At 44.6% G+C, this 17,037-nt stretch overlaps 1 protein-coding gene across 1 annotated transcript in view; it reads right to left on the bottom strand.

Annotated features, from left to right (window-relative positions):
* ccdc141 (coiled-coil domain containing 141) overlaps nt 1-17,037 on the bottom strand; it is a 285,891-nt gene that overhangs the window by 206,676 nt on the left and 62,178 nt on the right. Inside the window, exons 3-4 of the mRNA XM_085986005.1 lie at nt 2,497-2,688; nt 2,217-2,325 (exon numbers count right to left, since the gene is read on the bottom strand). Of these exons, the coding sequence (XP_085842131.1) occupies nt 2,217-2,325; nt 2,497-2,688 (301 nt within the window). The remainder of the gene's footprint in view (nt 1-2,216; nt 2,326-2,496; nt 2,689-17,037) is intronic.

The following is a 17,037-nucleotide window of genomic DNA, read 5'->3' as shown; positions in this document are numbered from 1 at the left end:
TCCACCACAATCTGTAACCTTATGGCCCGGCATATCTCTACCATTACCATCAAGCCGGGCGACCAACCCTGGTTCAATCAGGAGTGTAGAAGAGTTTGCCAAGAGCAGCACCAGGCATACCTAAACATGAAGTGCCAACCTGATGGCAGAGCCCAGCACGTGAGTGCAAAAGACAACTGGTTTGCAACCAGCTTCAGCCAGAAGTGCCAAAGGGATGACCCATCTTGGCCTCCTCCTGAGGTCCCCACCATCACAGTTGATCTTCAGCTAATTCGATTCATTCCACGTGATATCAAGAAGCGGCTGAGCACACTGGATACAGCAAAGGCTATGGGCCCCGACAACATCCCGGCTGTAGTGCTGAAGACTTGTGCTCCAGAACTAGCCGCACCTCTAGCCAAGCTGTTCCAGTACAGCTACAACATTGACATCTAACCAATAAAGTGGAAAATTGCCCAGGTATGTCGTATCCTCAAAAAACAGGACAAATCCAATCTGGCCAATTACCGTCCCATCAGCTTACTCTCAATCATCAGCAAAGTGACGGAAGGTGACGCCGTTAGTGCTATCAAGCGGCACTTACTCACCAATAACCTGCTGCCGATGCTCAATTTGGGTTCCACCAGCACCACTCGGCTCCAGACCTCATTACAGCCTAGGTCCAAACATGGACAAAAGAGCTGAATTCCAGAGGTGAGGTGAGAGTGACTGCCTTTAACATCAAGACAGCGTTTGACCGAGTGTGGCATCAAGGAATCCCAGTAAATTTGAAGTCAATGGGAATCAGGGGAAAAATTCTCCACTGGCTGGAGCCATACCTAACACAAAGGAAGATGGTTATGGTTGTTGGAGGCCAATCACCTCAACCCCAGGACATTGCTGAAGGAGTTCCTCAGGGCAGTGTCCTGGGCCCAACCATCTTCAGCTGCTTCATCAATAATCTTCCCTCCATCATAAGGTCAGAAGTTGGGATGTTTGCTGATGACTGCACAGTGTTCAGTTCCATTCGCATCGCCCCAGATAATGAAGCATTCCATGCCTGCATGCAGCAAGACCTGGACAACATTCAGCCTTGGGCTGATAACTGGCAAGTAACATTCGCACTACAGTGCCAGGCAATGACCATCTCCAACAAGAGAGAGTCCAGCCACCTCCCCTTTACATTCAACATCCTGGGGGGTCACCATTGACTAGAAACTTAACTGGACCAACCACATAAATACTGTGGGCTACAAGAGCAGGTCAGAGGCTAGGTATTCTGCGGTGAGTGTCTCACCTCCTGACTCCCTAAAGCCTTTCCACCATCTACAAGGCACAAGTAAGGAGTGTGATGGAATACTCTCCACTTGCCTGCATGAGTGCAGCTCCAACAACACTCAAGAAACTCAACACAATCCAGGACAAAGCAGCCCGCTTGATTGGCCCCAACCTCCACCTTAAACATTCACTCCCTCCACCACCGGCGTACCGTGGCTGTAGTGTGTACCATCTACGAGATGCACTGCAGCAACTCGCCAAGGCTTCTTCGGCAGCACCTCCCAAACCCGTGACCTCTACCACCTAGAAGGAAAAGGGCAGCAGGCTCATGGAAACACCGCCATCTGCAAGTGCCCCTCCAAGTTACACACCATGCTGATTCATCACTGGGTCAATATCCTGGAACTCCCTCCCTAACAGCACTGTGGGAGTACCTTCACCTCACAAGCTGCAGCGGTTCAAGACGGTGGCTCACCACCACCTTCTCGAGGGCAATTCGGAATGGGCAATAAATGCTGGCCTCGCCAGCCACGCCCACATCTCATGAATGAATAAAAAATATACAAGAAAAGCAATAAAGTTGTGTTGTGTAGATCGTGTGTGAAGGCCCAAATTGATTCTGAAATGAAATGGAGTGAGACTCTCTTCTTCAAGGAGTCTCTGCTTTGCTCCGGTGTCAGGTTAGGGTCTGAATCTGGAGTCAGACTGCAATTACACTATAACTGTGGTGTTAGTGTAAAACAAAACAGCTTTGCACCAAATCAATACTACAGCTGTAGTGTAAATATACTCTTAATAGTTTTTTGTTTTACTTAACTGTATCTAGTACAGTGCCCAAACTTGATTATAAAAAGGGAGTCACAGATTTCAGTTAGTCAGGCTATAAGGCCGCAGATACATTCTTCTCATTCACCTTCCCAGTTACAAATACTCAGGATACATTTAGTGCAACCACTTGCCTTTCTTAAGATGTTGATGGTGATACAGAAGTTGTTTCAAGGATTCCATGTCCTCAAATATCTGGGCACTGTTCAGAAAATCTTCAGCTTCATCAATTTTTATAGCAAACTAAAAAGATAATTTTTTTTAGTATAGAATCAACTTTAAGACTGCCAAGTCAATTAAGAGGTCACTACGTACTACAAAAAATTACGTTAATCTAACTGTATATTTTAATTCCAAGATCAAGTAAAACTGCTCTTATATTTTGAAATCACTTTTCCTTTGTTGATTACCAACCTCTAAAGCTTGATCGAAGAACTCAGAGGCCATTTTTAGAAGTCTCTTTCGCTTTTCAAGCAGTTGGTTGAGAGCTGTCCAGTTAGCCCCCAGAGTTTTTCCCATCTCATCATACAATTGGTTCTGGTCTTTATTGGCCTCTGCTGTTTTGTCAGCTTCATGCAGCAAATCCCCAACACCATCTTCATGTGCCTATTACAGAGAAAAACAAAGTGAAAGAAAAGTTTTCTGTACACTGTAGCTGGCTATTTAAACAAATTAAGGCAGGAGTCTCTTCGTCAAAGCTCATTTTATAATCAGTTAAAAATGGAAACAATGTCAATATTTTACTTTTTTCCTAATTATTTCTGTTGATTCTTTTGACTATCTTTAGTTAAACAGTGATAGGGGATGCCTGGGGCAACTGACTCAGACAGATTACTGATCCTCACTCTGTGAAAAAGGCAGGTATGCATCATCAAGTAGTCACTAATCTTGCTGCTTCAGTGTTCATTTCAATAATCTCATTAATTCAGCTTGGAGGGTGGAGAGAGGGGTAAGGGGGAAGAGAGGAGGTAGAAGAGAAGAAGGGAGAGAAGGGGGTGGGGAAGAGGGCGAGTTGGAGTTAGTGAGAAAAGGGAGATGGAGGACAAAAAGAGAGAGTGAGAGGGAGAAAGGAGCAAACAATGCATGCAGGCAGAATTAGGCCAATATCCACTACTAATTAATATCCAAAAAAGAGCCATCAAATTTTGGAAACACCTAAAAATGAGCAACCCCCACTGCTATCATTACAAAGCCCTGAAATGCCAAGAGATGATCATAGAGAAGCATCCCCTCAGTCAACTGGTCCTGGGACTCAGTGAAGTAACTACTAACACTACTAATAATAATCAGCACCAGGACAGTGACATCCTAGCACAGAGAATTCGACCCAACACAATTATTACTAAACAAAAAGAAAAATATTTGACCTATTGGACAGAAACGACAAAAACCCAAAACAAACTCGATTGCTATTTGGCCCTAAACAGGCAGTACACCATGGCTGATTACCTGACCATGGTGAAAGATAGCAAACTGAGAAAAACCTTGACAATGTACAGACTTAATGAGCATAGTCTGGCCATTGAAAAAGGCAGACACAGACAGACCTGGCTGCCCAGAGAGGACAGGCTATGCTCTCACTGCAGTCAGGGAGTGGTGGGGACAGAGATGCACTTCCTCACAACTTGTGGAATCTATCAGGACATAAGGGGGAATTTCTACCCAAAATTCATAAAAATATGCCCTGAATTCAAAAATTTGAATGACCACCAAAAACTCCCATATCTATTAGGGGAACAGAGAAAATGTGTAACTTTAACGGCAAACTATGTTACAGCTTGCCATAAGCAGAGGGACAACCAGTAACCATTGAATCTAAGAAAAGATTACATGTATATTGTTTGTGTGTGTATTTATGTATACATGGGTATATTTGTCTATACACTGTATGTCTAGATCTGCATTTATGTGTTCAATTATATATGTTTTTCTGTGCTTTGGCAACATAAGATGTATCTTGTCAAGCCAATAAAGCAGTTTGAATTGAATTGAATTGAATTGAGAAAGGAGCATGTGTGACACAGGCACCAACCAAACTGGAGAAGGACATAGCATATAGACAGTTAATTGCAATCCTTAAGGATGAAGTGCCTGAAGTTGCCAAGAGGCCCAGTGCTGTATACGAGCATCTGAGAAGAATGAGAAAGCCCTGAAAGCAACTGGAGAGATAGAGTAACTGAATAAAAACCTGTGGTAAAACAAGGAATGTGACTTGAATAACCCTATTCAACTTGTTTGCATTCAAGGAAGTCTCTAACAACTGAACCATGTTGTCAGTTAGTGGGAGCAGTCCTGGTACTTCATTTTTTTCTCCTTACACCTCTGTGAAGTGCATTGAGACATTTTCTACATTAGAGGTGCTCTATAAATGCAAACCATTGTAGCTGTTGATATACCCTTGATCTGCAGATATCAAAGTGGGTCTGTCCAGGCCTGGAACTAAGGGACTACATAGTAGTGAATTAACATTAAATTATAACGTATGGTATTCTGTGCAGTAAACTGCATTGTAGTCAATGTAAGGTAATCACATCTATTTTGGATCATTTGTAAATAAAGTTATTGTTCTTTAACAGTACCACCACCATAGATATTTAAGAATACTAATAGCCAACAGGGCAGGTAAATGCACCACAACCAAGACCTGTCAAATAGGGAACAGTCATTATAGGTAACAGTATATATATATATATATATAAAGATATATAGCTAGAGTGTGCAAGTTTCACCTTGATGGGCGTTATACATAGAAAGATAATTGCAGTAACTCTCCCCATTTTTGCTAAATGTAAACATTGTTTTGAGGAAAGTGAAAGCATGCCAGTGGCTGGACTCATCTATTATTTTCTCTCCATGATTTTTTTAGAATTTTACAATTGTTGATGTATTTTCTTAAATCACTGTATATTTTAAATCTCCTACCGCTACAGAAACACAATTTGTTGTTTGCAGATTTGAATGAGCTGGAAGTTTAAAAACTAGAAGTACCAAGATGAAGGATTACAAATGCCCATCCTATTGTAAGGCAACCCGCCCCCCAACTTCCCATAGACCTGTGATGACATTACTAGAATTTAGAAGAAGGAAAGAAATCTGGAAAATAAAATGTTCTGTGCTTGATGCAAGTGCAGGCACAATTTGTCTACATAAAAATAGCACTTGCACTCATGCAAGGGCAATACCGTTCATGATCATAGACCAAATTATTTTTATATTTATTCTTGGGATATGGGTGATACTGGCAATGCTGCATTTATTACCCAACCCTAGTTGTCCTGAGACTGTAGTGGTGGACATTGAACCATTGCTATCCTTGTGGTGATGTCCCACATGGTGTTAGGTAGGGAATTCCAGAATATTCACCCAGCAATGATGCAGGGGTGACACATGTCTAATTTAGGATGGTGTGTGACTTGGAAAACTTGGAGATGATGATGTTGCCATGTCATTGCTGCACTTGTTCTTCTCGGTGGTAGAGGTTGCAGGGCAGGGAGGTGCCGTCGAAGTAACCTTGGTGATTGCACATACTGCCGCAGTGGGCTAGTGGCAGAGGGGGTGGAGATTGTGTCCACTAGAAGGGGAATCGATCAAGCGAGTTGCTCTGTCCTAGATGGCATTGCGCTTTTGAGTGTTTTTAACTGTTCTTGTGTGCATCGGATTTATTAAAACTACATACGTGATGAACTCCATAAACCAGATAAAAGTTCTGCAGAAGTCTCCATATGCTTTGACTGGAGACTTGGGCACAGTTGCCATTAATTAGAAAGGAGGGATTGGGGTGAATAATTTCCCAGCTTCTTTCCAAGATATTCTTTCATGCGTGATTTTACTGTTGGTGTAATCAGCAATATAACTTTCAATAACTTTAATTGCCGCTGAGTGTCCTTGGCAGTAAAATGGCTCCAGCCTGTATTCATTAAGAGGTAAGTTTTATCTTTAATGCTGCAGACATTAAATTCATTTTAGTGCACACAAAATGATGGGTGGCATTTGCCTGAATTCCTGACACATGAAGCTATGCACTGGAAGCACTAAAAATGAAAAAGCACCCCTAAATATCTTGACATGTGGCCTCACAGGAGTGTCGTGGTTCGGTAGGTCATCATCCTCTGGTTGCTGCTGTCTTTTTTCTCCTGTCTGCTTCTTGTCTGTGCCCCTATGAAGGGCAAAGTTGTGCAGAACACAGCCGGCTACAATTACGTTTGCCATCTTGGCTCGACTGAACTGCAGCACTCTCTGCTGATCTGTCGAGGCATCTGAATTACTGCTTGAGGATGCTGATGGTGTGCTCAATTTAGACCCTGGTGAAAGTGTGTGCCACATCATACCTTTCATCAGCCCTTGTCCTTGGGTTTGGCAGTGGTGTCATAAGCCATGGCTGAATCGCATACCCTTGGTCCCCTAAGAGCTATCCCTGCAGACTTTGTGGCCCTTCAATTAATGGTGACATTGTGGATTACTGTAGGATGAAGGAATTAGTGTTTCCAAGGTAACAGGCATACCACATGCATGATTCAGCTCCTATGGATGGAGACTAGCTTCACATTAACAAACCAGTAGCCCTTGCTGTTCAGGACTGGAGTGGCATTGGGATAGGAAAGCACATATAGCCACAAACGCAGTCAATAATGCCGGCGCTCTGGGAAATCCTGCCACATGGCAGAAGTGGAGGCTCTTTCATACTGCTGGCTGATTTTGAAAGGGAAACCGATGAAGTCATTAGCCCTGGTAAACATTACATCAGTGAACTATGTGCCAATGTGCAGTAAAGGTTGGGAGATGTGGCAGAAATCCCCGCCTTTCTTTGGAATGAGCCTGCTGCAATAAAGATCAATGCAGCTATTACCTTCAAAGCCATCCCCATTCAGCGCCATATATAATTCTGTGATAAACTCCTTTAAGATAATCTTTGCATTTAAGTCTCTTTTTGGACCTAGTACGAGAGGCTGGTTCCTCTACACATGGGTGGTGGGGCAAGGATGGATACTACTTTATCATCCAAGATATAAACGCACCTGTCTAATATTCCCCTGGAGATCCTCCCCCTTCTCCAGAACCTGCAAATAGTGAGGTATGCCATAGGTCTACCCATAGCTTGGCTCAAAGTAGCACACAATGTCCATTTGCTGGGGAAACAGGCACAGGTGCAATACAGCTCTTAGAACATCAGAAAAGCTCCAAGAAGTTTCACTACCTTTTCTTTCTCCAAATACAATATGTCAGAGGAACACTGAATTGCAAACAGCTACGTAAAGACCCAACTGAAGAAAGGAGGCCTCCTGTGGGGTGCTCATTTTATATTGCCATCTATGCCCATACTCCCCAATGTGACTCTATAATTTTTGTGATGCACACTGGTGTAATGATCAATAACATGTCATTCTATAGTGGACACTAGGTGGAGCCGTAGAGCTGTGTAGAGCTGTATATATATATAAGACTGCACTACCCAGCTGTATGTATATTAAGACTACATTACCCATGAGGCACTAGGCTACTCACAAGGCAGCAGTCAAGATGGATGCCTCTACAGATACTGTACCTAGTCCACATGGGCTCAATAAAGTGTCTAGCAAAAGCTAGCTGCATTCATAATAAGAATGTCTATTTATTAATGAACATAAGATGGTACCAGGAGTAAATTGTGAAAAGCGACATGGAGAATTTGAAGCCACCAGAGCGTTTGAAACTCACAGGAAATATCGACTACAATTGGCAGACTCTTAAACAACAATTTGAACTCTACATTGCAGCCATCGGATTCGGTACGAAGCCAGACGCAAGGAATTGAAAAGGAATGTCTAGGCTTGGTAGTTGGACTTGAAAAGTTCCATGGCTACATATATGGACTTCCCACTTTCACAGTTGAGACAGACCACAGCCCTCTGGTTGCCATCATAAAAAAAAACCTGAACGAGACGTCTCCAAGGATTCAACGACTCATGATGAAGCTGCAAAGATATGACTTTGAACTGATCTACACACCAGGCAAATACATAGTGTTAGCAGATGCACTATCCTGAGCACCCACAATGAGTCATGTGAGCTCTACTGAAGAAGACGTGGATGTTCATGTGAGTATGGTCACTGCTGCGCTGCCCGTGTCAGACACAAAATCAAAGCAAATAGCAGAAGAAACAGTAAAAGATACAGTATTACAAACAGTAATAGAGAACATTCATCATGGTTGGCCAAAAGGTTCCTGTCCAAAATATTTTCACATAAGGTCAGAATTGAGTGTCGCAAGTGCACTATTACTAAAACAGAACAGAATAGTCATTCCACAGGCTCTACGTCAAGACATGCTCAAAAGGATTCATGAGGGACACCTCGGAATTGAAAAATGCAAAAGGAGAGCAAGAGACACTGTTTATTGGCCTGGCATAAATAAAGACATTGAGAACATGATAGGCAAATGTGAGACATGTCAGAAACACCAAAACAAACAAGCAAAGGAACCAATGATAGTAGCTGACATACCAACAGCACCATGGCAAAAGGTTGGTATGGACCTTTTTCATTTAAATGGTAAAGACTATCTAATAGTGATTGACTACTATTCTAACTATCCTGAGATGGCGCTGCTCTCAACCACCACAGCAAGCAGTGTCATAATGCATGTGAAATCCAACTTCGCCAGACATGGAATTCCCAGGATTGCCATTAGCGACAATGGTCCGTGCTTCAACTGTAAGGAGTGGCAACAGTTTGCAACATATTATGACTTTCAGCACATCACATCCAGTCCTTTGTATGCTCAGTCAAATGGTAAGGCAGAGAAAGGTGTTCAAGTTCTCAAGCAGCTACTGAAGAAAGCGACAGAAAGCAAGTCTGATCCTTATCTCGCCCTGCTGAGCTACCGAGCCTCACCTTTAGACTGTGGTTCTTCACCTGCTGAACTACTAATGGGTCGCAAGTTGCGCACCACGCTACCCTGCTGTGCAAAAGAACAGCAAAGTGAGGAACTGAGACAGAGACTTCAACTGTTAAAGCTGAAACAGAAATCATACTATGACAAGTCATCCAAAACTCTAAAACCATTGACAAGGGATGATGTTGTCAGGATTGAGGATCCAGATGCATGGAACAGGAAAGCTACAGTTCCTGAGGAAGTAGGACCAAGGTCATACACTGTTAGAACTGAGGAAGGACAGATTCTCAGGAGGAACCGCCGTTCCCTCCTAAAAACACAAGAGACTATTCAAGACCAGATTGATGACAATGCCGCAGCTGCATCTTGTCATTCACCGCCAGAACAATCTCATGAAGACACATCAGACTTACCCGTGTTGAGAAGATCCACACGTGAAGTAAAAAAGCCTGATAGACTTAATCTTTGAGTACAATGTAAAGCTTTGAAAATGTGTTGACTGTTTTGAAAATGTTTATGTTTATAGAGCACTAACAAAAGTGTTACTGATATTATCTTTATTGTTTTCTTGAAAGTTGATTGATATTGATTTTGTTAAACCTCAAAGAAAGGGGGATGTAATGATCAATAACATGTCATTCTATAGTGGACACTAGGTGGAGCCGTAGAGCTGTGTAGAGCTGTATATAGCTGTATGTATATAAGACTACACTACCCAGCTGTATGTATATTAAGACTACATTACCCATGAGGCACTAGGCTACCCACAAGGCAGCAGTCAAGATGGATGCCTCTACAGATACTGTACCTAGTCCACATGGGCTCAATAAAGTGTCTAGCAAAAGCTAGCTGCATTCATAATAAGAATGTCTATTTATTAATGAACATAAGAACTGGTGCAGTAACTGAGCTGGCAGAATGGAAATACTCTGATAGGCCAGTAATACTGCACATTTTACATCCCTACAGACTGCTGTTTTGCTTCACAACGATGCAGTAAAACTGAAGCTAAATGAATATCAGTTCAGGTTTTGGCTTTGAATGTCAGATTACCTCCAGGATGTAAGGCTCACACTGCTTCTATCGCCTGCATTATAAAGTTTCAAAAGTTCCCAATCTACTAAACCACCTTTAACTTTTTAATGTTAATGAAGAGTTGATAGGCTAATCAGCTCTCTTCTAGCAATGAAAACTGCACTGGCATTTGGATGCCAGTTAACAGAACACTCCGCATCTGTTTAAGTACTCTGCTTTCCCCTGATTTGAGAGTGTTGCAGAGCAAGCAGTAGAACTCAGTGTTACTGCTTTACACCACTCAAAAGCAGTTGCAGGTTTCAAACCTACAGTTTAAAGGCAACATGAGACAGTCTTCAGATAAAAGGTACATTTCATTTTTTCTCACAGAACCTGCGATTGACCTAAACTCATTCAGCATATCAATTCTTTATTCTTCTGATGCTCAGTAGTTTGGAAGTACTCTGAAATTCAGATACATCATTCTCACCATGGTGCACATTTTCTTGGTTTTAGCAAAATAGTAGACATAAGTAGCAAAATTCCCAGCCTTATACTTGTATCTATCTTTTCACCAAAAATAACAGAAGGAAATATCTAAAGCATCATCCACTCACTACATAAATTTCCTTCTCACTGAACTGAGAATATAATTTCCCTGACAGTGTTGTGAAAGACAGATAATAAATATTGATTTCCACCTTCAGTACTCGGCCTGTAACTGTGAACATGAACTACCTCGGTCAGCTGTAATTTACTTTTAACCTAATAATATTTTGCTGGAATTGTGACAATCAATGCAGTATCTATATGCAGCACATACATTCACTTTAGAAAAAAATCACCCAAGTATAACCTACACCTCTCATGTTAAATGTGTAAAAACACATATGCCAACTATTGATGAGTTTACTAGCACGCACTGATGCTAAATTTTGTTGACACTGAATTTAGTTATAAATTATAGCAAACAGCGAGCAGGATTGTAACAGACTTCAGGAGGACTAAGACAGACTGGTGAAATGGGCAGACACATGGCAGATGCAATTTAAAGCAGACAAGTGTGAAGTGATGTATTTTGATAGAAAGAATGAGGAGAGGCAATATAAACTAAATGGTACAATTTTAAAGAGGGTGCAGGAACAGAGAGATCTGGGGCTGTATGTACAGTATCTGGCCAATCTTTGAAGGTGGCATTACAAATTGAGAATGCAGTTAAAAAAAACAAATGGGATCCTTGGCTTTATATATAGAGGCAAAGAGCTCGATTTTACCAGGCCTGAGGAGGCGGGAATGGAGGCGTATGAGGGGTTAAAATCGCAAAAACTGGCGGGCGGGACCAATCCCGCCTCCATCCCGCCTCCGAGCAATTTTCCCACATGCGAGTTTTCTGACATTGTCTCCATCCCGCCTCCAAGAGGCGGGATAGGCCCTCAAGGCCCTTAACAACCAGTTAAGTGCCTCTAAAATCCCATTTTGAGAGGCCGTTCTGATTTTAGCACTTTTCCCAGGTGCTTCACGCCTCCTCTAAAACACGCCAGTGAAATCTGGCGGCAGCACAAGTGGACTGCTTACTAACAGCTGCAGCTCCACCATTAAAAAGGAATTTTTAGCAATCTTCATTTGCAGGTGGCAGAACTTTGTTGTCTCAGGTCTGGGAGAACTTTTAACAGGCCTACTCATTGTTCTGGAAGTTTGGAGCCTGACGCCCATCTCCAGTGTGACCTCCTGGGAAACCCCTCTCCCAACCTTGACTGAGCGCTTCCTTAACTGAGGCATATACCAGAAGCATGGGAACCATTTATTTCCTTTCCTCCTGGACATCAGATTCGGACGAAGACCAGCCGTGGCAACAGCAGAACCATGAACAACAGCAGCACCAACTGCAGAAGCAACAGCAGGAGCTCCAAGCTGCTGCTCACCCACCTGAAGCTGCACAGGCCAGAAGGCGCCAGCGCGCGACCACATTGCTGCCCGGGATGCAAGGGAGGCACTTGGCCAGATTTGCTTAGCCTGCACAATCAAACATTTTTGCCTCGCAGCTTCTTATCAGACCATCGACAATGGCCAAGAACCTGCAGATTCCTATCACTCTGACCACCATACTTGTTATGTCCGTGTATCTTAATGTTGTGTCCTTCAATAATCAGACAACAGACTGCAGGGAACGATTCAACAGATGTTTACTGAATGAGGGTTACTCTAGAACTAATTGTACAGATCACTACTCAGGGTTTATATACAGGTGTGGTCACTGCCGGTACTACAGTATACAGGAGCTGTAAAAAGTAGTTCTCTCCCTTAAGGTATATATACATTACATACATTACAATTCCTCCCCTTTCAGATTAATAGTACCATAATACTCATTTAACAATTAACATTTTTAATATACAATGTTATATGAAAATAGTCCATTCATATATTCAGTCTCTGGGGAGGCTTCCTGATTCTTTCTGGATAACGCCTTTCCCGAGCGTCTCGCTCTTGGTGCGGAGGCGATTCTAGCACCCTGTCGTCAGTTGATTCATCAGCTTCCAATGCTATTGTTTCTGAGGTAGATGCGACCTGTATGTCGGGTTCCTCACCAGGTACGTATGGCCGAGACATGGGGTTGACTCGTTCCTGTGACTCTAGGATCTGGTCAGCATGGCGTCTCACAATGTTCTCCCCAACATCCACTGTGTACATTAGTGGCCCCTGCCGTGTGCATATCGTTCCTGGTTGCCATTTCTCTGTTCGGTAGTCGCGGGCCAAGACTGGTTGCCCTACATTGAAGCTCCTTGTCGGCTTCTCATTGATGTGCTGGAATTGCTTACTCTCAACATCCCTTCGTACATTTGGCCTGAGCAAATCCAGACGAGATCTCAACCTTCGGTTAAAGAACATCATGGCCGGGGCCTGGTTGGTGACTGCACGTGTCGCATTTCTGTAGGCTAACAGGAAATTGTCCACCTTATGCTGCAGTGGAATGTCGTCATCGCACATGGCCTTTACTGCTTTTTTAAAAGTTTGTACGAACCTCTCAGCCAATCCATTTGTGGCTGGATGATACGGGGCGGATGTGTAATGCCTTATCCCATTCCTTTTCATAAATCTTCGAAACTCTTCGGACACAAACTGTGGTCCGTTATCAGAGCAAATCTGCTCTGGAAAGCCGTTCCTGGCAAAAGTGGTCCGTAGGACTGCAATAGTTTTCTCCGTGGTGTTGGAGGACATTTTATTCACCTCAGGCCATTTCGAGTGCGCATCCACGGCTATTAAAAACATTTAGTCCATGAATGGACCAGCAAAATCAATATGCACCCGTTGCCATGGAGATGAGGGCCACTCCCATGGGTGTAGAGGGGCATGTGGTGGTGCATTTTGGACCTTCTGGCATCCTGAGCAGCTCTTTGTCAGGTCCTCGATTTGCTGATTGATCCCCGGCCACCACACATAAGCCCTAGCAAGGCTTTTCATTTTCACCCCTCCCAGATGACCTTCGTGAAGCTCATTGAGCACTCTCTCCCTTAACTTGGGTGGAATTACCACTCGGGATCCACACATCAAGGTCCCCTGGCATACTGACAGCTGTTCTCTTCTGGATGAGAATGCTGGCAACAGTGAGTCGCCATGTGCTGGCCATCCCTTCACCGTCAAATCATACACCCGAGACAGTGTCGGGTCATTTCGGGTCTCCTTCTCTATACCAGCGTTAGTTACTGGCAAGCATTCAATTATAGTCGAATGAAATATTTCGACAGGATCCACTGCTGGTGCTTCCTCTGCAGTAGGCAGTGGCAGGCGTGATAGCCCATCAGCGTTTCCATGCTGTTTCGTGCCCTTATACTCGATTTCATATTGGTGCGCCCCTAGAAAAAGGGACCATCTTTGTAGCTGTTGCGCAGTCATTACCGGAACGCCCTTCTTTGGATTAAAGATGGAGACAAGTGGTTGGTGGTCAGTCAGCAAGGTGAACTTCTGCCCGTGCAGATAGTGATTGAACTTTTTCACTCCCCACACTAGGCTGAGGGCCTCCCTGTCAATCTGGGCGTAGTTACGCTCGGCTGAGGTTAGTGACCGAGACGCAAAAACTACTGGCCTCTCGGAGCCGTCCGGGAATTTGTGCGACAGCACCGCTCCAATGCCATAGGGTGATGCATCACACGCCAACCGAATTGGTAGTGCTGGGTTGAAATGAGCCAACACCTCTTTTGATGTGATCAATGCTTTGCTCTTCTGGAAAGCTCATTTACATTCGTCACTCCACTTCCATGGTACCCCCATTTGCAGTAGGGTGTTCAGTGGGTGTAGTACGGTAGACAAATTCGGCAAGAACTTATGGTAGTAGTTCACCAGCTCGAGGAACGACCTCAGTTGTGACACATTTTCTGGTGCTGGAGCCTTGACTACTGCCTCAATCTTTTCAGGGGATTTATGTAACCCCTCTTTATCAATAACGTGGCCACAATACGAGATCTGCTTCTGGAAAAACTCGCATTTGTGGCGATTAGCTCAGAGCCCATATTCCTTCAATCTAGTGAGCACCTGCTCCAGGTTGGCAAGGTGATCACTGTCATTTTTGCCCGTGACCAGGATGTCGTCCAAATAACACTGGGTCCGTGGAATCCCTTGCAGGACTTGTTCCATTGCCCTTTGCCAAATAGCCGGAGCTGATGCTACCCCGAACACCAGCCGGTTGTATTGGTAGAGACCTTTATGAGTGTTGATCGTGAGGCACTGTTTCGAGGCTTCTTCTACCTCCATTTGCAGGCATGCCTGGGCCAGATCAATCTTAGTGAAGCGTTTCCCTCCAGATAGCGAGGCGAAAACATCTTCAATCCGCGGACGCGGATATTGTACCGTGTGAAGGACTGGGTTCACTGTCACCTTAAAGTCCCCACAGATGCGAACCTTCTTTGGTTCCCCAGGCGTATTACTCAACGACCTCTTCATTACAGGAACGATGGGTGTAGCCCACTCGCTCCAGTCCACTTTGGACAGTACTCCTGAACGTTCCAAACCTTCCAGCTCTGCTTCGACGGCTGGGCGGGTCGCATAAGGTAACGGTCTGGCCTTAAAAAACTTTGGGCTTGCATTTTCCTCTATTTTGATCCTCGCTGTTATGCTTTTTAGTGTTCCGAGTCCCTGCTGGAACACTTCTTGTGCGTCAGTTAGCATTTTTGACAGTCGTCCAGGTGTGACGTCGTCATCCTATTTGGCATCTACAGTCAGTGCTTGTATGGAATGCCAGTCTAGCTGTATCTTCCGGATCCATTCACGTCCTAGTAGTGGTGGTCCTCCATCTGGCAATACATATAGGTCAATTTTTGGTGTTTCCTTGCCGTTATATATAACGTTCACCCTTATTTTTCCTTTGGGGTAGACTTTTTGCCCCGTGTACGTCTTCAAGACAATCTTTGTATCTCTCAAGGGTATATGTGAGAATAGCCGCTTGTAGTCCCTTCGGTTTATGACTGTTAGGGCTGATCCTGTGTCCAATTCCATTTTCACTTGGACTCCTGCTATCTTGAGTGTGACCCAGATAGTTTGGTGATCCTCTGTTTTGATCACATTATGTAGTTTCAGACAACCCAGCTCCTTGCTTCCGGAGTCTGTATCACTCTTCTGTTCATCTGAACTACTCTCCGTCACCTTATGTACCTTCTTGTACTTCTCCTGTGGAGATTTCTTGCTGCTGGTTTTCTTTCCCGACCTGCAGACTCTTGCTATGTGTCCTACTTTTCCACACTGTCTGCACACTTTGTCCTTGAACCAGCAATCATTATGGTCGTGTGTTGTTCTGCCGCAGTGATAGCACTTCACTGTTCCGTATGACATTTCATTGGTGCCATATTCTTGCGGTCTCCGTTGTATCTCTGCAGCGCCCCATGCTGCTGCTTTGTGTGATACTGCAATGCTGAAAGCCTTGTCCAGCATAAGATCCTTTTCTGATAGAAGCCGTTTCTGGGTTCCTTCACTTTGAAGCCCACACACAAACTTATCCCTTAAAGTATCTGCTAGTCCCGTTCCAAACTGGCAGTGTTTCGATAGCTTGCGCAGTTCCGTTAAATACTCAGCATTACTTTCATCTTTATGCTGGTTCCTTTTGTGAAACTTAAATCTTTCTGCTATCAGCAGCGGTGTGAGGTTTAAGTGGTCCTGTAGGATTGACACTATGTTTTCAAAATCCTTTTCTACTGGCTTCTCTGGGGTTTAGGTTTCGTAGTAAGCCATACATTTTTGCACGCATTGAATTCAACAATACCAGCACTTTCTTGTCACCTGGCACTTCATTCGCCTTGCAGTATACTTCTATGCGTTCGACATATGTCGTCCAATCTTCGACTTCATTGTCGAACGCTGTGATACTGCCACTCTTCGGCATTTTTGGGTGTGGTTAGACTGGCTTAAAATGGCGTCTCCCGCGCTTTCCTTTCTTCCCCGCTGCGGCTTAAAATGGCGTCTCCCGCGCTGCTGCCAACGCCGCTCTCGGCGGTCCTCGTGGCAAATGGCGACACCCTGTGGGTTTCGTGCACTGCTCCTGCGCTGCTGCCAATGCCGCTCTCTGCAGTCCTTGTGGCAATGGCAGCGCCTCACGTTTTCCTGTGCGCCTCTCTCCCCCGTTGACGCTGCTCAGCCCTTGAACACCAGCTGCACTCTGCTCTCTCTCGTCTCTCTCCCCCGTTGATGCCGCTCGGTCCTGAACACCGGCTGCGCCCTGTGCGCTCTGCCCTCTCTCTCTCCCCCGTCGACGCTGCTCGGCCTTTTTCTGTGCCGCTCGGTTGGGCTCTAGCCCGCCGCTGTCCGGGAAGGGTCTGCGCAGTACCTGTTGCCAGCCCATTTTGCTGGACCACTGTGACTGGAAAGCCAAGCCTGGCTCTCGACAGCCTCCCCTGCGATGCTCAAATCTCCGCTGGATGACTGGGCGGTTGTCCGTGGTCGATGCCCGTGCTTCTGGACTCGACCTTCTTCCACTGTTCTCCAGGAGCGAATCCCTGGGAGGTGATGCAGAGTTGCAGGTAGGTTCAAATCTGCCTCGTCGCCAATGTTATGTCCGTGTATCTTAATGTTGTGTCCTTCAATAA

The sequence above is a fragment of the Somniosus microcephalus genome, chromosome 4, assembly GCF_052327205.1.
Source record: "Somniosus microcephalus isolate GS21.2 chromosome 4, FLI_Smic_1.0, whole genome shotgun sequence".
Lineage (NCBI taxonomy): Eukaryota > Metazoa > Chordata > Chondrichthyes > Squaliformes > Somniosidae > Somniosus > Somniosus microcephalus.
The sequence above is the reverse complement of the archived record's forward strand: the minus strand, read 5'-3'. Positions and strand labels throughout refer to the sequence as shown.